Source organism: Schistocerca cancellata, chromosome 10, assembly GCF_023864275.1.
Source record: "Schistocerca cancellata isolate TAMUIC-IGC-003103 chromosome 10, iqSchCanc2.1, whole genome shotgun sequence".
Lineage (NCBI taxonomy): Eukaryota > Metazoa > Arthropoda > Insecta > Orthoptera > Acrididae > Schistocerca > Schistocerca cancellata.
Window position 1 is genome coordinate 191,669,458 of NC_064635.1, and position 22,680 is coordinate 191,692,137.

Genomic DNA, 22,680 nt, shown 5'->3' on the forward strand with positions numbered 1-22,680 from the left:
AAATGTCTATAAAACGTCACACTCTACAAAGTACTTCTGGTGAGGCAGTCGTAATTCCTGAAATCAACTGCCTGTGGCCTCTGGCCTGCCGAGGAGCACATCAGTCCTGGATCCTGGGATACACCACGAAAATCTGCCGCATTATGTCACACACAAACAGACCACGTCTGCACACAGGTCTGTGGGACTAGATCCAATGGGCAGAGCTTGCACAATAGTGGGAAATGATGGTGGGCTTCAGATTGGCAAGCCCGATCCGTTATAGACACCTGTAGAAATGGCCTGCAGTCTTGACACATCATGGGAGTCCACTCATGTGGCCAGCTATTCATGTGTCACAGACACCATGTTGATGAAATGAGACCCAGGTGATCAATCCATGCAACAGATAACTTGTGAAAATACAAGGCGATTCAAAAAGAATACCACAACTTTAAAACTGTGTATTTAATGAAAGAAACATAATATAACCTTCTGTTATACATCATTACAAAGAGTATTTAAAAAGGTTTTTTTTTTTCACTCAAAAACAAGTTCAGAGATGTTCAATATGGCCCCCTCCAGACACTCGAGCAATATCAACCCGATACTCCAACTCGTTCCACACTCTCTGTAGCATATCAGGCGTAACAGTTCGGATAGCTGCTGTTATTTCTCGTTTCAAATCATCAATGGTGGCTGGGAGAGGTGGCCGAAACACCATATCCTTAACATACCCCCATAAGAAAAAATGCCAGGGGGTAAGATCAGGGCTTCTTGGAGGCCAGTGATGAAGTGCTCTGTCACGGGCTGCCTGGCAGCCGATCCATCGCCTCGGGTAGTTGACGTACATAACTAACCTTTTTCGTAGGACTCTCCATACAGTTGATTGTGGAATTTGCAGCTCTCTGCTAGCTCTGTGAGTCGATTTTCCTGGGCTGCGAACAAATGCTTGCTGGATGCGTGCTACATTTTCATCACTCGTTCTCGGCCGTCCAGAACTTTTCCCTTTGCACAAACATCCATTCTCTGTAAACTGTTTATACCAACGTTTAATACACCACCTATCAGGAGGTTTAACACCATACTTCATTCGAAATGCACGCTGAACAACTGTCGTCGATTCACTTCTGCCGTACTCAATAACACAAAAAGCTTTCTGTTGAGCGGTCACCATCTTAGCATCAACTGATGCTGACACCTAGTCAACAGCGCCTCAAGCGAACAAATGTACAACTAAATGAAACTTTATAGCTCCCTTAATTCGTCGACAGTGCTTAGCTCTGCCTTTTGTCGTTGCAGAGTTTTAAATTCCTAAAGTTGTGGTATTCTTTTTGAATCACCCTGTACTCTGAGAATCAATACTGATGAGGATAGGTAGCAATTCACCGTAAAGATGATCGCTAAGCCGCAGACAGGCATGTAGAAAAGACAGTCACACTCTCACAACTAAATTTTTGGCCACAGCCTTTGTCAGAAAACGAGAGCATACACACATTCAGTCACTCAGGCACAACTACGCCCACATGACCACCATCTCTGGCTGCTGCATCAACAATCTCTGAGAATCAGATGCAAACAAACCACTCCTAACACCTCCCTACCTCTTGTCAGCAGCTGCTAGGCCAGTGGTAAAAAGTAGTGGCAGCACTGACTGCAAGCTGAGGGGAATGGCAGGAAGTGGAGGAGCAGTAAGAACAAGGGAGTAGGGAAGCGCCACACATACTCAGCTGCACCCGGCCAGTGACCATGCATGACATCTCAGGAAACAAACAATTTCATCTACTGAGACAAAAACGAGATTTCTCCTGTGTTTTTTTTCTTTTCTTTTCCTAAATTTTCCTGACATCTTTGGAATTCCCTCATTTCCAGAACTTGTGGCAACCCTGTTAGCACTTCTGACCTTAACATATCAGAATCACCTACAGTTATTAAGAAAAAATTGCACTGTATAAATAAGTAGACCTATGTTATTGATCACATTTAGTAATTACTGGAATTCAGTCACAGTAATCTTTCACTGCTGGTCAAATGGATTTCTTTCAAACCAAAGCTATTGATTCATGTACACTATTTTCATACTGTAACAGTTCAGCTGCACATTAGGAAACATGAAACATAACAACATTACTTGAGAGTCTTAATTGTGCTGGTTGTGCTTTCATGTGTGGCATACAGCAGATGTTACCAACACATCACCGGGTCAGTTTGACACAGTTAACAGATGAGAGGATCGTATGGGGCAGCCAATGATCAGCTGTTAACCATCTTTATGCCAGAAATTGTGAATTATTTGCACTGTGTGCATGGTCCTGCCCCCACAATCTGCTTTTGCCACACACTGATACATACAGCACTCACGCATTCTTTATACTGAAACAGTTATTAATAAATCCGTCTCAAATATGGAATCTCATTATGGGTGACAGACCAATCTGTTGTGTCTGATTTGCCCGAGGACTAGGCTAGATTGGAAGGTGACAGTTTACTTTTCAGTTGGCAGCTGATGAAGCCCTTGAATGTCAATAAAGAATTGAGAAGGAATATTAGACTTTATTGTTTTTACATTCAATGAAATCTGCAGCTTCAATGAAATCTGCACCTACCATTTATATGCCTCAATAAAATTGATTTTTTGTTCCAGATGTCATTGCTTTTAATGAAAACTTAAGTATTACAGCATTTGATATGTGTTTCTTTTCTGGGAAAACTCTGTTTGATTGCACTCTTGTACCTACAACATTAAGATTATTGTCATGTAAAAAACTATTATTTATTTCACGATAGCTGAAACAAAAACATAGCTCCTCTTCACACCTCAAGCCACTTTACGGTGTGTGGCAGAGGGTACTTTGTGTACTAGTATCACTTCCCCCTTTTCCTGTTCCAGTTGCAAATGGTTCACTGAAAGAATGATTGCTGGTAAGCCTCTGTGTGTGCTCAAATCTCTCTAATTTGATCTTCATAGTCTTTTTGCAAAATTTATATAGGAGGAAGCAATATATTGGCTGACTTCTCTGTACGTATGCTCATGTAACTTGGACAGTAAACCATACTGTGATGCAGAATGCCTCTGTTGCAGAGACTGCTACTGAAACTGGCTGAGCATCTATGTGATGCATTTGCACATTTACGAAAGGAACCTGTAATGAAACCTGCTGCTCTTCGTTGGATCTTCTCTACTTCTTCTATCAGTCCTATCTGGTACGGATCCCAGACTGATGAGCAATATTCAATTGTTACTCAAACAAGTATTTTGTAAACTACTTCCATTGTTGACAGACTACATTTCTTGAGGATTCTTCCAACGAATCTTGGTATGGCATCTGCCTTACCCACGATTCATTTTATGCGGTTGTTCCACTTTAAACCATCTTGTATACATATTTACAGAAGTAACTACTTCCAGTGATTGTTATGCAATTGTGTAACCATACAATAAAGTTCAATAAAGTTTCTGTATTGCCAATATGTTACACTGTTTACGTTGACAGTCAACTGCCACTCTCTGCACCCAGTGTGAATCTTCAGCAAGTCTCTTCACATTTTGCTATGACTTTCCAGTGTTATGACATCTCTGTATACAGCAGCATAATCTGCGAAAAGCCTCACGGGACTTCTGATATTATCTATTATGTCATTTATATGTATTATGAAAACCAATGGTCTCTGCGAAAAGCCTTAGGGAACTTCTGATGTTATCTGTTGTGTAATTAACACACACTGTAAAAAGTAGTGGTCCTAGAACACTCCCCTGGAGCATGCCTGAAGTTAAGTCCTTGGCTAAACAAGTCAACTGTTCCATCAGCTTAACTATCCTCGATACTGTGTGACAGGTGTTACAAACATACACTTTCAAGTAAGAGTGCAGATGGCCCTTCTTAAAGATTTACCAAATTTTCATGTGCAAGTGCACTAGCTGGATGCTTGCAAATTAATGGGTAGCATTTTGGACTGACCTTCACATGCAGCGTCCTCTCCAGAAGGCGCTCGTACAGTTCGCGAGCTCGGCCCATCTCCTCCTGGCCTACCTCAAAGTCAATGTATGCCTTCCACAGAATCTCAGGCATGTCCAGACGGGGCTGATTTACGGCCAGCTCGTAGATAGCCCGCGCACGGTCAATGTCACCGAGGAGTGTTTCCAGCTCTGCAAACTGACAATTACTACACACTAGTCACATATACATATGTAAGGCAGTATCTCATACAAGGCTATAATGCCCGCTCTTTCTCTTCCAACACACTAACACACACACACACACACACACACACACACACACACACACACACGAGAGAGAGAGAGAGAGAGAGAGAGAGATATGGAGGGAGAGGGGTGGTGGGGTGTGGAATGTATGCAGTAACTGAAATATGCGAGGGCTATTTGTTTCCCAAAATGTGATCAGTCGCAAAATGGAAACTACAGTGATGATCAAAACTGTTTTATTTGCAACATTTAGCTACAATTTGCAAGTACTTCTTTACATAGCTCCCAATGCAACTAACTTTCCAATACCATCATTGTAAAAGGCAGCTGCCTCTCTTTCGTGCAATGCTCTATGCTGGTCTGTAGCTGATTGTGTGTGCCAAAATCTTGTCCTCACAGCCAGTGGTTCATGTTAGCAAATAGATGAAAATCAGAGGTGCTGCCAAGTCCTGGCTGTATGGTAGGTGATCAAACACTTCTCACCAAAATCACTAGGAGCTTTTTGTTGCAGCTGCAGCGTGTGGCCAAGCAAGTCATGAAGAACAACAATGCCAGATGACAACATTAATCTTCGCTTGTTATGAAATGCTCTTCACAGACAATTTTATAAAATTGCCAGATCCACTCACTGAACAAGATCATTAGTTGCCAGTTACTTTCTTCCCTGACCGCCTGCATAATGAACGTCTGTACATCCTGCTTTAAAGTTCCTGGCACCACTGAAGCATTTTGCTGTCATGTATGACAGTTATGTTATGGGGGCTGTATGATAACAGGTGGTACCCCTCAGCATGAAGAAACTGAATGACAGCAAGCACTTCATACTTGGTTGGAAACACTATTGTCCTAAACAACTTTATACACTCACTACGCATCAGAACTGAAAAATGTTATGTGATGCAATGTGATCGACAGGAGTACTAGAGATGCTGTGCAAAGCTTCATCAGATTTTCCCTGTGGTTATAATTTTGTAACTGAGTGAACCTTGGAAAAAAAATAGCCATCATACTATCAATACTTCACATTCTGAAGAAGCAATATGACATTTAGTTTTTTTTTTTTTTTGGGGGGGGGGGGGGGCACATGAGATTAAATGATAAACAAATAACAGATGTGTTATCTGTACCCTACAGAACACATGTATTGGGAAATAAATTGTGGTTAGCATTTCCCACACGAATTAATGACACCATAAAACCAAATGGGAAACTTTTTACTACTCAAATAATAGAGAGTAGAACTTCTTGGATCATAACTACAGGAATAGAGCCAGAAGTGGAAAGTACCAAAAGTACAGACATGAAAATAGAGAGAAATATGCCTGAACTAACACAACTGAAGCATAAAATGGAACATGATATCACAGTAGAGCCCAAAGAATGCAACATTAAAATGAGACCAAAATTTGGGTTTTAAAACATACATAGAATGTACAGGCAACTTTCTAAATTTCTTTCTTACAGCTGATCCACACATGTAAGCCATACTATTTATTTGTGTTTCCAGCTGCAATGACTGTGATGTGATGATGATGATTGGTTTATGGGGCGCTCAAACGTGCAGCTATCAGTGCCCGTACAAAGTCCCAATTTTTACACAGTCCCATTTTTTTTCACAGGCCAATCTAGGCACTGTCACAAATGATGACGATGATGTGATGATGGTGGTGGTGGTGGTGGTGGTGGTGGTGAAATGATGAGGACAACACTAACACCCAGTCCACGGGCAGACGAAAATCCCCAACCAGGCTGGGAATCGAACCTGGGACCCTGCGATCCACAGTGACTGTGGTGTGCTTACAAAACAGAGGTATTTAATGGATTAATGAGCAAGTTAGAATAGTCCATGTGAGATGTGAATTTAAGTAATTATGACTGAGTAATACATAGTTACGAAAGAAACCTATCCCTCAGTAACTCAATGAAATAAAGCAAATTAACTGTAAGCTAACGTCAGAACCATTTTAAACTGGACTTAAACAGATAATTTGTTTAACTTTAGTGAGTAATGATATTTCAACATTTTCTTTATAGCTGCAATACATCTGTGATATGAAAAGGACAGTGTCCTTCAATATATTCACATTCTACAAGAAATTTCCTATGAAAAGAATAGACTGCTACTCACCATATAGAGCGGGCATTGAGCTGCAGACAAGTGTGTGTGCACACGCATGTGTGTTGGTGTGTGCGAACTTGCACTTTCTAATTCGAAAGAAGGCCTTTTGACTGAAAGCTTAAATGTTAAGTAATCTTTTTCATTGTACCTGTCTGCAACTCACCCTCTTGTATGTGGTGAGCAGCAATCTATCATTTTCATATTATTGTTGTTCTTCCAACCTGGACTTTCCATTATTTGTAATACATCTGTCCAATATAAACTCTGTGAACGGTTCCTTGGGACTGTACATTGTTGACTGATGCTGTTTCAAACCTGAGATAAGTCTCCACTAGATGGCAGTACCGGAAAGACACATACTGCAGTATTAGAGACACACTACTGTCTGAGCCATTTCTGTTGCCTTTTTCAACACTGGAGCTCCTACTTGGAGTTTAAGTAAACATTCAGTTATCACAGACTGGGCCCCATTCCAATCTTCCGTCAAAATCCATCACAGTATCGAACTGAGGTAATCTGTGCATGAACCAGCACACAGTCAGAGACTTCAATCACATCTGCCATGGACTTCAACTCAGGCCTGATTTTGTTTACTACGATGGTTTGTTAAGTCTGGTAAGATAGCAACAAAAAAATGTTTGTTTCGTAAATAACTAACCTTACTTCTCGGCACAGTCTCCTTTGAGGGATATACACTTGGTCCAGTGATCCTCCACCTTTTTTATCACATCAGAAAACTATGTTCTGTCAAACTTTGCAGCATATTTGTTGACTGCAACTATCACTTTCCAATTTCGTGAAACTTTCTTCCCAGCAAGCCAAAGTTTCAAATTAGGAAACTGGAAGAAGTAATTTGGGGGCTATGTCTACGAATATGGTGTATGAGGTACCAACTCCAAGCCCAAGTCATGCTCTTTTGTCACTGTTAATGTTGATGTATATGATGGTGCATTATCCTCTATTTTTTAGCCAACAAAAGTTTCACACACTCCAACAATGAAGCATCATAGGGTCCAGTAATGTTGTGACTTTTCCAAGTAATCTACAAGGATTATTTCTTGAGAAAACCAAATAACAGTGGCCATCAACTTATTGGCTGACAAAATGGTCTCTGACTTATTCAGTGGATTTTCAACAGCCTTTGGGCATCATTTTGACTGCTGTTTTGACTTGTGTGTGTGGCAAATGGAGCCAAGTTTCATCAAAAGTCACAAATCAATGTAAAAACACATACAGACTGCGATAGAACATCGGCAGCTATAGCATTGAAGCGTTTGTGCTTTATGTGCTTTTGTTGGACTGTGAGCAATTGTGGTGCTCGCCTTGCACACAGCTCCTTCATAGCCAATTCTCCAAGCAGGGTATTATGAACTCTCTCAGTTGAGATGCCTACAGTCTCTTAAATCTCAGGCATTTTTTTATTTGGTGGTCTTGCATTACCATACCATGGATTTTGTCATTAGTTTCCTTTGTGGTGAGCTCAGTTGGACGGGCAGGATGTACTCCATTTTAAGTATTTGTACAATCATGTTTAAATTCATTAATCGAAAAACAAATGGTCTTCAGTGATGGTGTAGAGTCCATGTGAACTTCATCAAATTTTGTTTTGATTTGCAGAGCAGTCCACACTTTCAAATGAAAATGTTTCATAACGGCAAACACTCTGCTTTCTCCATTTCCCACTGCAATCGACACACTGTTCAATTCAGACAGCTGCCAACAATGAACTGTACACTGCACATCTTTGAAATTCTTTATATGACCCTTGGAATAATCAAACTTAACAACCATGAAGGCACAACAAAAATATTCCATTTTTCAATGCAAATTTACCACACTTACCAAACCCCCTTCCTATATTTGGAGTACCTCATTGCTGTACGAGGATTTATTTCTGAAGTGTCTGAACAACTTGTTTTTGTTGAATAAATGTAATAATTTTCAAGATTTCATAATTAGCTTCTTATAATATCACTGGAACTGCACCATATGCATTTTCATGCACATGTTTCAATGGAAGTTGTGTAGCCACGATTTCAGCCACGTACAAATATTCTCAGCATATCATTCTAAGAATAACATGTTTTGTAGCTGGTAGCAACCATTAAATAGTGGTTGGTAGCTTTTAATACTTACTTAAAAGTGCAACCACAGATTCACCAAATTGTCCTCTATGTTTTACAACATAATAAGCCCCATATGTTAAAAACCCAGCATTAAATAGGTGTTTCATGTGAACAGTGAAATGACACATCAGCATTGCTATAGTGAGTCTTCAGTTTTTCCTGACATATTTTATAGCAAAATGATCATTGGGTTTACTAACAGTTGTTGGTGTTGAAAAAATACAATATTTTGGTAACTGATGCTGTCACCATCATCAAGTGTGCTATGAAACAACCAACTGATGACTTTGGAACCACATATATCGTCATCCCCCCCCCCCCCCCACACACACACACACCCTCCTCCCCTCTGCTGATGTTCTATCAACAGCCCGCTCTCAGATGTAAACTGAGTACTGCAGAATTCAGTGTTCTGTACACCAATTGCTCCCTACAGTGTGTGTCAGTGTGCTGACAGCAGCAGTTCTATCAATCCTAGGAGTGAGTTCCCTTTGCTTGTGGAAACTGCTGATGTTGTAGCCAGTGTTGCAGTTGATTGATTGGTCCATGGTATAAAATTTCAATAGATTCCTTGATAACAAAGTTGCAGTAATGAGGTATTGGAACCAGACTCTGGTGCATTTGAACATCATGCCATGTACTTCCAAAAGGCAACACTGTGCAATGGCTGACTTGTTGGGCTGCAATACATACATATGTCAATGATGTCCTCAGCAGTGGTGTCAGGTGGTTTGTATTGGGTGGGCAGAGCTTTTGAAGTACCACACTTTGCCACTAGGAAAGCATAGAGTGAACATACTAGAGTCAGTAATACAAGTGCGGAGGTCAAACTAGTTTTGGCAGGATTTATAGCGACAACTGTTTTGTGTGATAGTCATTTTTGCGACAGGTAATTTTTGTGAACAGCGTATGTTGGAGAAATTCTGCTTTTTGATGGGAAAAAGGAGAACGGAAACTCTTGAAATATTAAAAATGGTATACAAGGACACTGCTATAGAAAAAATCCAAGCGTTTGTGGTTTTCCTTTTCAAAAATGGTGAAATATCAATTGATGACAAACCCAATACTCATCATCCTTCCACAACTCAGACTCACAAAAATGTTGAAAAATTCATGAAATCATCAATTAAAATCTACAACAGACTACTGAAGAAACTGGAGAGCTGTCGTGAGTGACTTCGAGTTCAGTGCAGCGAATTGTGATAGAGGATTTGGGAGTGAAAAGGATGGCTGCCAAAGTCATGCCTCAACTGCTGAATGCTGAAGAAAAACAAGGTCGCATGGAAGCATGCTGTCCTTTGAAAGAATAGTCCCAAAATGATCCAAACTTTTTTTTCAAAAATCATCACAGGTTACACAATTTGGTGCTATGCATACAATCCTGAATCAAAGCAACAATCAAGCTAGTGGAAGACTTCAAGTTTGCCTCACCTCATGAAAGCTCAGGTGAAATGAAACATTAAAACAATTCTGATCTTTTTTTTTTTTTTTTTTTTTTTTTTTTTTTTTTTTTTTTTTTTTTTTTTTTGAGAGCAGCCGTCCATTCAGAGTTTGTTCTCCAGGGTCAGACAGTTAACCAGACTTTCTACTTGGAAGTTTTCAAAAGATTGCACAACAGTGTGCAGCAGAAATGGCCTGATTTGTGGCAGTTGGATGACTTTTCCATTATGACGATGTTCCTGCTCACACGGCCCTGTCTGTACAATTCTTATCCAAAAATGGTATGACCCTGTTCCTCAACCCCCCCATACTCATCAACTGTGCCCTGTGTGACTTTTTTTTGTTTCCTAGAATGAAAAGAGATGTGAAAGAAAACTGTTTAGCTGATGTTGCTCAGGTGAAGAAAAAAACAATGGAGGTGCTGTCAAATATCACAAAGTTTTGAAAAAATTGACTAAAAGATTACACAAGTGTATTAGTGCAAGTGGATAGTACGTTGAAGGGGATTGAAGGTTTGTGCTAAAAAAAAGTTCAGTTTCTTTCAAGTACCACCTCATACAGTTTGTTTGATGTATGATTTGGCATAATGGGAGGAGATATGGTACACACTAGCCTTGTGAAGTGTCAGACTGTTCTTGACACTCTCCAGTATGATTCAACAGAGGGGTGGAACCTGATGGGCACTACAAACTACATCTAAAGCATTCTTCTTAAAAAGAATGGAGGAACAGGAACAGAGCACTGCCACTGCATTTTTACCATACACTAAGGCTGTTATTGGGGAAAATAGGAATCATCATCCCAAAACACAACTAAGATTTTGTTCTGCACAACCTCTATGACACAAGTGTTACTGGGAAGTGTAAACGATAACCTTATATTTTGCAAGGTTGAAGTACGTTACCTAAAATCCTTTGTCAATATGGTCTATACTCCCAGTCGAAAACTGCTACCAAAAACATCGACAACATACTTGTTTAATGCAGTCCAAGTCAGCTGCTACGGAACACTGCCTTTTGGAAACACATAGTATGCAGTGTGAAAACACTAGAGTCCTGGCTCTGACACCACATTCCTGAGACAGCATCACCAAGAAACCTATTGAGAGTTGACCAAGGATCAACTAATTAACTGCAATGCTGGCTACAACCTCAGCAAAGCTTGGAACCCCACATATGATGTAATTAGGATCATATGGAACACTGGCTGGTAAGAATGGGTGGGGGGGGGGGGGGGGGGGGGGAGGTACAAGCAGTCCCTTAGGCACCAGACTGTCACTTCATCTGCACACTTGATAGTTCTGACACAACTAATCACTGAAATACTGCACCACTTGGTCACCTACAACATACACTACACCTGAGATTTAATTTATTAATATTAGTATTATACTTCATTCGTCAGTCTAGTCTCAATTATGGTTATGACCCCAAGTAGCTATTTCTAAAAGTGAATATAAGTGTCTCCAAGAAGTTATTACAGTCTGCTAGTGTTGAATGGTGGAAGAAGAAACAGATAATATACCAAGAATAAGAGAAAGTTGACAGCAAAAAAATTAAATAAATGGAAAGCTGGAATTACTCGTAGAGCAGAGAGGGATAGGAAATCAGCAAGAGAAAGACGAGCTATAATTGAACAAAAGAAGAAAACTTAATTCATGTCCACAAATAGTTCCTCAAATCAATGGCACAACTATCTTTAGCAATGGTTGTTGAATGTGAGGAACTATAATCCAACATCTACAAAAATTTATTATAGCTGTCAATCTCCTGCAGTCAAATGATAGCTATTGACTAGGTCCACTTACAGATTGGGTACTGACAGTAACTTTGGCTGTTCTATGTCTATCTTTTGTTCATACACATGAGCGAACTATGAAGCTACTGTGATCACCTGGTCTTTTAAGTGTGCCTTGGTGTCAGTCACAATTCATCAACAGGTGATAAATTGCCCGACATTTTGTTTTGCACGTTGTCCCCATCCTAGAAAAGCCATTATCATAAATAATGCATTTATCCAGATACCCCAACCCAGTTCTGGATCGTCAGTTTTCAAACAAAATGTTATCAAACAAAAATCAGTAGTTAACTAACAAAAAGGATAGTTGTTACTCACTATATAGCAGAGATGCCGAGTCGCAGAAAGGCACAACAAAAAGCTTAGCTGTCGGCCAATAAGGCCTTTGTCAAAATTGGACAACATACACATATGCCACATTCACACAAACACAACTCACACACACGACCATAGTTCTGGCAGCTGGAGTCAGACTGCGAGCAGCAGGGCATTATGTGAGAGGCAACTGGGTGGGGGTAAGGAGCAGACTGGGGTGAGAAGGGAGAGGGATAGCAGGATAGGGGTGGGAGATGGTAAAGTGCTGCTGGGAGAACACAGGGACACAGTGGAGAGCGGGACAGCTATGTGCAGTCAGGAGTTTAGACAGAGGAGAGGGGAGAGGGGTGTTAGCGGATAAGGAGAGAAGTAAAAAGACTGGGTGCATTGGTGGAATAGAGGGCTGTGTAGTGCTGGAATGGGAACAGGGAAGGGGCTAGTTGGGTAAGGACAATGACTAATGAAGGTTGAGATTAGGAGGGTTATGGGAACATAGGATACATTGCAGGAAGAGTTCCCACCTGCACAATACAGAAAAGCTGATGTTGATGGGAGGCATCCAGATGGCACAGGCTGTCAAACAGTCATTGAAATGAAGAACATAATGTTGGGAGGCTTGCTCAGCGAAAGGGTGGTCCCGTTGTTTCTTGGCCACAGTTTGTCGGTGGCCATTCACTGTCGTGCCTTTCTGCGACTCAGCATCTCTGCTATATGATGAGAAGCAACTATTTTTTTCATTATGTTGTTAATATCATCCTGGATTTTCCAATGTTTAACAATCCTTTTTTATAGATATAAATCTTTACCTTCATCCACGTGACACAGTTTTCAGGTCCAAATTCTAAGAACTTCTGGTACAAAATGCGACAACGGTCAAATTCTCGGAGCTGGATTTCGAGATCGATGTAGCCCCGGAAGAGCTTGTCCTTGGGACACATTCCAAGAGCCATGCCCTATAATTAAAAAGATATAATGTAAATGCTTTAATTACTTTTTCTGTAATCACTGGAATTAAGAAAAGAAAAGAGAAGTAACATGAGACCATATGTATCTCACTAGAGACAAAGCAATAATGTTTCCTTTGATTAACTTTATGCGCAATTCTTCATGTAACCACAATATTTACACTATAGTCTAAATGAAGTCATGTTTAATAAAACAGTCATCAGAGATAATGGTATTCACTACTACCTGTCAGTGTGAGACTTTTTCCCTACAAACTATTTCTCATTTATTTAAGAATATGCTTTTAATTTGCTGTTACTGCAATATAATATCCACAGACAGCAACAATGGATCACATTCCAAACCAAACTTCGTCCACACTTTGGTCATTGTTAGCTTCAAGCATGAGATTGTGAGAAAGTTGGCACAGTGCTACTTTGCACTGAAATAGGTAAGAAAGGAGCTAATGCTCATCTACAAAACAAGCATATTCAAATATGGAACATTATTTTTTTTAATAGCATTAAACGCCGACCTCTGCTTTTGTGTTGATGACAAATTAACAACTACACGACATAGTGTCACACACGGGTTAGACTCCATCACACAATAGTGGAACGGGTCAGGGAACTAGACCGTGAACCCACGGGCAATAATGAAGTTTCCCAAGGCCAGCAAGTACGATGGAGGCAGCTGTAATCAACCAGTAAACAGTTTCCTTACACTATTTCACAACCAATTGTTTCCAAAACAGAATCTCCAGGTGACTTCAGACAGAAGTACTCAAAACATTTCTTTCTGTCAACAAACAGTTCAGTTACCCCAAGAACAGGAATGGGCATGAGAGATGTTCACCTGGTGGCTTGCAGGTACTGGGAACAGGCAAGCTGGCATGAGAACATGACACACACACACACACACACACACACACACACACACACACACACAAACATTTTGCCTAAGGGAAAGGTTTTGTAACAGCTAAGGCTGTCCTGCTCTTCAGAACTACAAAACACATACCTATTTCAGCCCCTAGTTTTAGTCCACTCACTTTCAAAATGTTAAAATACATTTTTAATTTCATGGTCACGAACAGAACACATACACAAAGTACATGGTAAGATCACATGCTACTTCTTAAGCATCTATTAACATACGAGGGCGGTTCAGAAAGTAACCTCCGATTGGTCACAATGCGGGTTGTGGGGGGAGTAGCGACGCCATCTGTGCGTTCACGCACTCAACAGGTCAGTCGGCATCAAGCCGTGGTCGAGTGAACGTCGTACCTGCGCTAGTTTAGTTTTTGTGGCAGTTTGAAATGTGTGCTGCAACAGAAAACCCCGCCAAATGTGAAGCGCGTGCTGTCATGAGGTTTTTTACAGCCAAAGGATATTCTGCAGCAGCTATTCATCGTGAGCTTTGTGCCGTGTACGGACCAAGAGTTATGAGTGAAGGAGTTGTCCGTGAATGGGTACGTTTATTTAAAAGTGGACGAGAAAACGTTCATGATGAAGAGAGGAGTGGTAGACCATCATTGGTGACTGACGAACTCGTTCAGACAGTTGATGCGAAAGTTCGTGAAAATCGACGTTTCTCAATGTCGGAGTTGTCTACTGGTTTTCCACAGATTTCTCTTGTACGAGATAGTGACAGCAAGATTGGGTTACCGTAAGTTCTGTGCAGGATGGGTGCCCAAAATTCTTACCGACCACCACAAAACTCAAAGAATGGCCTCTGAATTAGACTTTCTGTCACGTTATGAGGACGAAGGAGAACCATTGTTAAACAGAATCGTGACCGGTGACGAAACCTGGATTAAGTACGTGAACCCTGAGACAAAAGAACAATCAAAGATGTGGGCACATTCAAATTCGCCTACCAAACCAAGAAAAGCCTCGCAAGATTTTTCTGCCAGAAAACTGATGGCAACGGTGTTTTGGGATGCCAAAGGGGTGTCGTTGGTTGAATTCATGGAACGTGGTACGACCATTAATCAAGACGTGTACTGTGAAACAATAAAAAAGTTACGACGGGCTATACAGAACAAACGCCGTGGTATGCTGACTTCCGGTATCGTTTTTTTGCACGATAACGCCCGTCCTCACTCTGCTCGCAGAACAACGGCCCTTCTTGAGTCCTTCAAGTGGGACGTTATCAACCATCCACCTTACAGCCCAGACCTGGCGCCAAGTGATTATCACCTCTTCATGCATTTGAAGAAATGGCTCGGGTCACAGCGGTTTGATGACGACGAAGAGCTCAAAGATGCGGTCACAGGCTGGCTCCAGGCACAAGCGGGTGATTTTTATGCAGAAGGAATTTCAAAGCTTGTGAAGAGATACGATAAGTGCCTCAATCGCTATGGAGACTATGTAGAAAAATAGTGCAAAGATGTAGTTGTAAGATGTATATATTAAAATATTTTTATTTAACTTGGTGTATTTTTTAAAATCAACCGGAGGTTACTTTCTGAACGGCCCTCGTATTTTATTTAATCTTATACTGAACCTGAAGATCATAGCAGGCCTACAGTTTCTGAAAAAGGCTCAACAATTTCTTGAAATGTCTTTTGGTTAATTAGAATCCCTGCCAGCAGACATCATGATAGAAGCTGTGTCGGTAGCACAGTAGACCAGTGCGGACAACTGCCATGGGCCGGCCAACTGACAGAACTGTTTACCTTTGGGTTTCCTATTTCCGTGTGCTTGGGCACCAGGCACCCTCACCTGTCGTGTGTCACATTCACCCCCATGTATGTGTCTATGCCGTTTAGGACTTTCTGCTTCCGCTTAAGATTGAAACATATGAGTTTTCATTTCCTCCTGTGGGGCCACCATCAGCCCATACTGTGCCATGTGCTTACAGTGTTGTTTAGTGGTGTTGTCACACTTGTGCATATATTAAAGTTAATGCCTCAATGTTTGGAGTGAAACATATGCTCATTATATGACTGGCTCCAGTCAAGTGACCATCAGCTACTCCTATTCCTTCATTTAATTACTGAAAAAGCACTTTCACACAAGTATATGGTTCTGAACATACTGCAGACTTGAGCAGCTATTTTAAACAACTGAGGGCACTGTTCACGAGGAAACTTATTTCTAAATATTCTGCACTGCAAAATCTCTCTCTTTCCATACAGTTATGCTGGAGATCAAGTAGTATTTCAGGAAGCAACTCTTCAATGTACACTGCAAAAAGAGTTGCTAAAATATCAAAATCCAATTCAAATTGATATAAATTACTAAATATATTGTCAAAGCTCTCTCTCAGAGCTTGTAAGTTTGTAATACAGTAATATGTACATTTAAATGTTTGTTCAAAGTCCTCCCTTCTTCTAGATTTTTTCATTATAATCAGGAACGTTTGGAAAGCACTCACATGAACAGTAGTTTCAAGGGCATCATAATCTGTTGACCTTGTACCGTTAGCACTGTCCAAGTTAAGGTTACATTTTTGTTAAAAAGCCATATTTTTGAGAATGAAACAGCTGAGGAGGGTTCATGGTCTGAAAAACAAAAATCTAATGAATCTTTGCCCTTCAATCCACAGTGGGAAGAAATTTACTTGTTTATTGGAACACAAAGGAGCCCACTATGTGTGTTTTGTAATATAAAATTATTGGAGGCGAAGAAATGTAATCTGAAGTGACATTTACAACCATTTCAGGAGAAATTAGTCATCAGTTAGAATACTGAAGGAAGGAAACCAACCGCCTTGAGCTGAGACAGAACCGAGAGAAAGATGCAAGTATTCTTGTGCATCAAAATATGTCATTTTTTAAAAATTGTTACTAATATTGATTATGATTTGTGTGACTTTGCACTTTATTTTACTTCATCCTTGTAAGATATTTACAGGAAGAAAATCACACTATTCTTAATCATGCTGCTATGAAACTCAGCTGTCACACAGCTTTTAAAACAAAGAAAAAAGTGTGTCCTTGAAGTCATGGAGCATTTTCTGTCTGGGTGACGTTCCTCTTCTCAAAAAGACCGACTTTTATGGAGAACAGTTTCCAGTTATATTGAGAAAATGGAGACACAATGTAGCAGCACAGTTGCAAGATGGGACTAAAGATTTGTTTTCTTGTCTTTGGTTTTGAACGAAACCACTGATGCAACTGACATGCTCAACTTGCTGTCGTATTCAACAACATGGAGGAACGCCTTCATTTTATCCCAATTCATTTTGTAACTACAGCGGACAATATATATTCTTGCTTAGAAAAGTAATTCAGAAACATGAGCTAGATCTGTATCTTATTTTGGTGTACAGTGTGATCACATTCATCTGTTGGAAAAATGCATTACAACACATTGTGTTGTGGGTGTAATTGTAAAGACAACTAACACATTCAGATTGCACGATTTGGGGCATCGATAGTTCACATCTTTTCAAGCACAAGTCCACTGTGTATGTGGCAATGTGCCGTGGTTTTTTTTAAGTACAATGGTTGAGCAGAGATGTTTTCGGATGTTTTTTTCAGTTTGCTTAAAGACATATTGCTGTGTGGGAATATGAAAGGAAAGCCATTACAACAGCTTGATGACTCAGTGGATATTATATTTTTCCTTCCTAACTGACCTAACAAAACAACTATATCTCACAAAACAACTATATCTCACAAAACAACTATATCTCACAAAACAACTATATCTCACAAAACAACTATATCTCACAAAACAACTATATCTCACAAAACAACTATATCTCACAAAACAACTATATCTCACAAAACAACTTTGCAGGGCAAACATAATTACCAAAAATTTTGTATTTGTGGGGATCCACAGCCTCCAGGCCTAATAAAGTGGTCCATAGTATGCTGTAATAATGTTTATTTAATCATAAGATTGGGTAATTTCGACCAAGCATCGTTGTCAAGAATATTTACAGGTATAACATTTCATGTAATTTTCAAATCATTCCCAATTACCAAGTTATGTTTTTGGTTTCAAGATAAAATAATTGTTGTGGCTAAAGCAACTTCAGGAAGTCCAAATGTGAACTTTCCAAATTTTAGTCTGATTATAACTGGAAAATCTGGAAGAAGGGACATTTAACAAACATTTAGATCGACATATTACTGTACTAGGAGGGTTAGGCAGGTGGAGGAGGAACTCAATAACTGGCAGAGTGGAGTGGGCTGGGTTGGGGTGGGGGATGGGGGGTCGGGAAGTGGGATAGTAGTGTGGGGAGGGGGTGAGGGAGGGCGGGGGGAGTTGCTGGCAACTGTTACAAGTCGCAGTGAGTGCCCATACTTGCATTCTTGCTTTGGCCAGTCTCTCAGAATTTTCTAAGTCTTTCAGAATTATCTTAGGTTCTCCTGACTTTTCCATCAAATTCAGTTTCCTTTGTCAGGTTTTCAAGACAAGTTGTCACAGTGCCCAATGGTTTCTGAAGGTGTCATCACTGACTGCACTGCCTGCCAGAGGTCATAAACGATGCAGGAAGCATGACGGTGTGCAAGTTTGTGTTACAGCATCAGTTAAAGTAAGTTAAAACCCAGGCACCGAGAAACTGTAGCCAGCCACAGGGAATGGATGTTGGTGCGGAAGCAGCCTCAGCTGAAGGCTCCCCATGGCAGTTATCTGTGGCAGGAAGTGTACCATCCACACTTGTCCCATACAACATCACTGATACACATAGTAAGGTCATCAGAATCAGAATGAATACAATGAGGTAGAAAATGAAGACTTATACAGGGGATGAAGACCCTCAGGAAACATGTGACCTCATTAGTTGCTATCCCGAGGTTCACAAGTATCGAAGGTAGAGAGGTAGACAAGTTCAAAGCTTGTCTCAAATCAATGAGCAGAGCACAAACTGGGAGTATGGGCTACCACAAGAGGACTACCACAACTGCATTGGGGGAGGGGATGGGAGGGTGAGTCCTCCTGATACAAAAGGAACTTCTGATTAAGGCAGGTGTGGACACTGTGTAGTCAGCACAGTATGACTGCATCTTTCCAAGAATCTTGAAGTGAAGTACAAAATGCCTTGGTGGTCTCTTAGAATGCCCTCAGCTTTTTCAGCTTATTGAGCATTGATTGTTGTAGCCTCCCATGCCACATTCCACATTTCCAAAACTTGACATCTCAGTTTCAATTGTAGGTCTGTGCCCAGTACTCTGATTTCAAGTGTCTCCCTCGAGGCTGCTTCTTCGGCTAATGTTTCAGTGAGTTCATTTCCTGATATGCCCACATGGTTTGATATCCAGATGACTGTCAGAGCGGTTCCAGAGTTGTGGAGGTCAACTAAGAGGCCTTAGATGGTAGTTACCAAACGGCTTCTGGGGTAGCACTAAGATGTTTCTTGTAAGACTGTCATGGAGTCACAACAAACCACAAAGTTCTTAGAGTTTTGATGTATTACTACGCCCGGGATATGGCAAAAAATTATGCACCGTATACACTGCAAGTACTTGACAGAGAATGCTTCTCGTGTCCCTCTTTGTATGCAAAAGCATAACCAACACTGTCATTGACTTTCGATCTATTCATATAGATGTATTTCAAATTGGAGTAGTTGTGGAAAACTGAGTGGAATACACATCTCGTAGTGTGTGGGTTCTGCATTTTCCTTAAGACCACAGAAGAGGTCCCTATGAATCACAGGACAAGGTATACATCACAGGGGACACAGGGTGGGAATGTCATGTACACAGGCAAAGGAGGACAGTTAGAGGTCCTTGCGCAGAGCCTCCAATTGTACTCAGCTGGTCTATCTAGTTTTTGGTGATTCATGAAGTCTGCACTGTTTGTTGTGAAGCACAGTTGATTCACAAGAATGGTTAGGGACCAGTCAGGCTGTCATTGCACAGTTTGCCAGGAGTTGCTGGTGTGTAACGCTGAGTGGTGGTACACAGGCTTCCAGCAGGAGACTGTCTATATGAGGCTTGTACAGACGGCTCCAGTTGCCAACCACACACCACATTGTGGCGAACGGAGTCTAGTAAGCTCAGTACTGACAGTGGTTTCGATAAGTAAGCAACAAATCCATTGTCCTGGAAGAATAAAATCAAAGATTTGTAGAATCACAGTAGGAATGTGTGAGGAATCTGAGGGTATTAACTTTCCTCATAAAATTTGCCTTTAGCTGATACTTATTGCCAAACAAAATGCCCAAAAATTTAAAATTTTCTAGAAACTTCAAGTAATTAGTTACCTCAAGTAAAGTTCTGTGTGAGGATGGACAATCCTGAGCAAAAAAAAGTATGACAGGACCCAATTTTGCACTTGTTTATGGGTCCCTGAGGCTGGTGCTCTTCATGCACAATGATGGAGAACAATAACACAGGCAAAGGTCATCTACATACAGTGACAGTGAGGCCACAGGTCCTGCAATACTGTCACTTATGTAGGCGACCACTGACTGCAATGACAAAGGGGGTTATGCTCAAAACTGATCGCTGAAAGGTCCTATTGTCATGTACATATTGGTTCCTAAGGGCTGAACTTACCCAAACCTGGAACTGTCGGAGGGATATGAAAATCTGGATAAAAGAGTAAGCAACCCAGGAAGCCCCACTAAAGCAAGGTAGACAGGATATGAGAGCACCGAAGCAATCAAAGAATACAGCAGTCAGTAAGCATTGGCAAAAACACAAAAGCAACATAGATATGGCTCATCTGTAGTACGCTGCTCTGTATTTGCAATAAAGAACCTCTGTTTTGTATTGGCACAGCCTGCATTTGACCATTCTTTCAAAAAATTTACACACTTCATTCATTAAAGAGATTGGCCACCAAATCATCAAAAGTTGAGGGTATTTTCCAGGTTTCAGGACAGAAATAATAATACCCTCCCGCCATTGGGAGGGAAATTTTCCTCTTAGCCAAATATGATCGAAAAAGCTGAGGATGTGTTTTAAGCTGTAATTGCTAAGGCGTTTAAGCATTTTATTGCTGATTTTACCAGGTCCAAGGGCTGTGTCTCAACACACTGCTAAAGAACTGTGTGAGGATGGACACACCTGAGAGAGAGGGGAGAAAAAAAAAAAGAGTATGACAGGACCCAGTTTTGTACTTGTCTATGGCTCCCTGCTGAAGCTGACGCTCTATCATGCACAATGATGGAGAACAATAACACAGGCAAAGTACATCCACATACAGTGACCTTGAGGCCAAGGGTCCTGCAATACTGTCACATGTGTGGACGGCCACTGACTGCAACGACAAAGCGGGTTATGCTCAAAACTGATCCCGCGAGAGGTCCTATTGTCATGTACATATTGGTTCCTAAGGGCTCAACTTACACAAACCTGTACCTGTCGGAGGGATATGAAAGTCTAAGTGAAAGTCCCTTTCACTAAATGGAACACTGTATAATTCAAAGCCTTGTGCATGGAAGGATAAGTAGTTTCACTCACCAGGCATTTCTAGATCAAAAAATTAGGGTAGTAGTTACTGCACACGGACACATTTCCGAAACATTCAAAAATGACCATGGGATCAGTACAGATGTCACCAGTGAGAAAGAAGCCAGGAACTACTGCGGACAGCTGGTCCACAGTAGGAGAAATGGTGCAGGCAGCTGAAGAGAAATGGTGTAGGCAGCTGTTCCACTAGCTCCAGCAACTCATGAGCTTGTGTTATGGCATAGATCTTTCTGGGGGGCATTCACAGAAATTACGCATTGTTACTTAGCAGACATGTGGACTCTGACTGCCCCAGCTCTTAATCTAAAGTTTAGACACACCTGTTCAAAGAAAGTACTCAAATGTACAAGTGGACAGACTCTTCCAAATGCCCTGTGGATGTTAATGCAGTTTTTACAGTAGGATTTATAATTTTTAACATTAGGGAGGTAGAACCATGTCTCAAGCATTGCCACACCAACTACAGAATAAGTAGCAATCAGCTGATGGAGTTTGGTCAGGTGGCAATGAAAGCCATTACAATTACATTAAAAGAACATTAATTGGGAAAGCAATGCCAAAAAAGAACAAGGCATCTCCGGCTGCACTGGTGGGGTGGTTACTACCGGTGCTGTGGATTTGAGGGTCCAGGGGGCTGATGTCCTGTCCTTTGAATGAAAAATAGGCTTTGACACAGGTAGTCCCAGCGGTTTGTGTCTGAGACTTTGTCATCATTAGGCTAGGTGCAGATTTTATCACAATGTTGTAACGGCTGATGATATGTTGATTGGATGGAGCCATTCAAACTTTTTCTTAGCATTTTGATATGACACACTGTCAAACATTTTATATACCTGGATTTTTTCTCCCTTTTGAAAACAAAACATGTCAGCAAATGAGGGGGTGGTGTTTTGGGCAGTTTACACATGTCGGGGGATGTAAGCAAGGTCTGCCTTCATGCGCTAACCTAATCACATGCCCCACAAGCAGACCTCATTAGTACAGAGACAGAACATGCGGTCAAACCTCTGGCACCTAATGCGTGTCAAAGGTGGAGGAAAATACAGTTTCACACCACACTTATACACCATAACCTTAACTTTCTCAGTTAAAACAACTCAATTGAAGGCTATGCTGAAAGCTCTGGTGCCCACCTATTATCCTTCAGTCCTCTCGGAATCCAATGAACAGTAAGTGCTCCATGTTGTTGTTGTTGTTGTCTTCAGACCTGAGACTGGTTTGATGCAGCTCTCCATGCTACTCTATCGTGTGCAAGCTTCTTCATCTCCCAGTACCTACTGCAGCCTACATCCTTCTGAATCTGCTTAGTGTATTCATCTCTTGGCCTCCCTCTACAATTTTTATCCTCCACACTGCCCTCCAATACTAAATT

At 41.0% G+C, this 22,680-nt stretch overlaps 1 protein-coding gene across 1 annotated transcript in view; it reads right to left on the bottom strand.

Moving 5' to 3' along the window:
- The window catches only part of LOC126106327 (protein crooked neck), a 79,454-nt gene that overhangs the window by 16,720 nt on the left and 40,054 nt on the right, over window positions 1-22,680 (bottom strand). The window contains exons 10-11 of the mRNA XM_049912575.1: window positions 12,787-12,933; window positions 3,939-4,133 (exon numbers count right to left, since the gene is read on the bottom strand). Of these exons, the coding sequence (XP_049768532.1) occupies window positions 3,939-4,133; window positions 12,787-12,933 (342 nt within the window). The remainder of the gene's footprint in view (window positions 1-3,938; window positions 4,134-12,786; window positions 12,934-22,680) is intronic.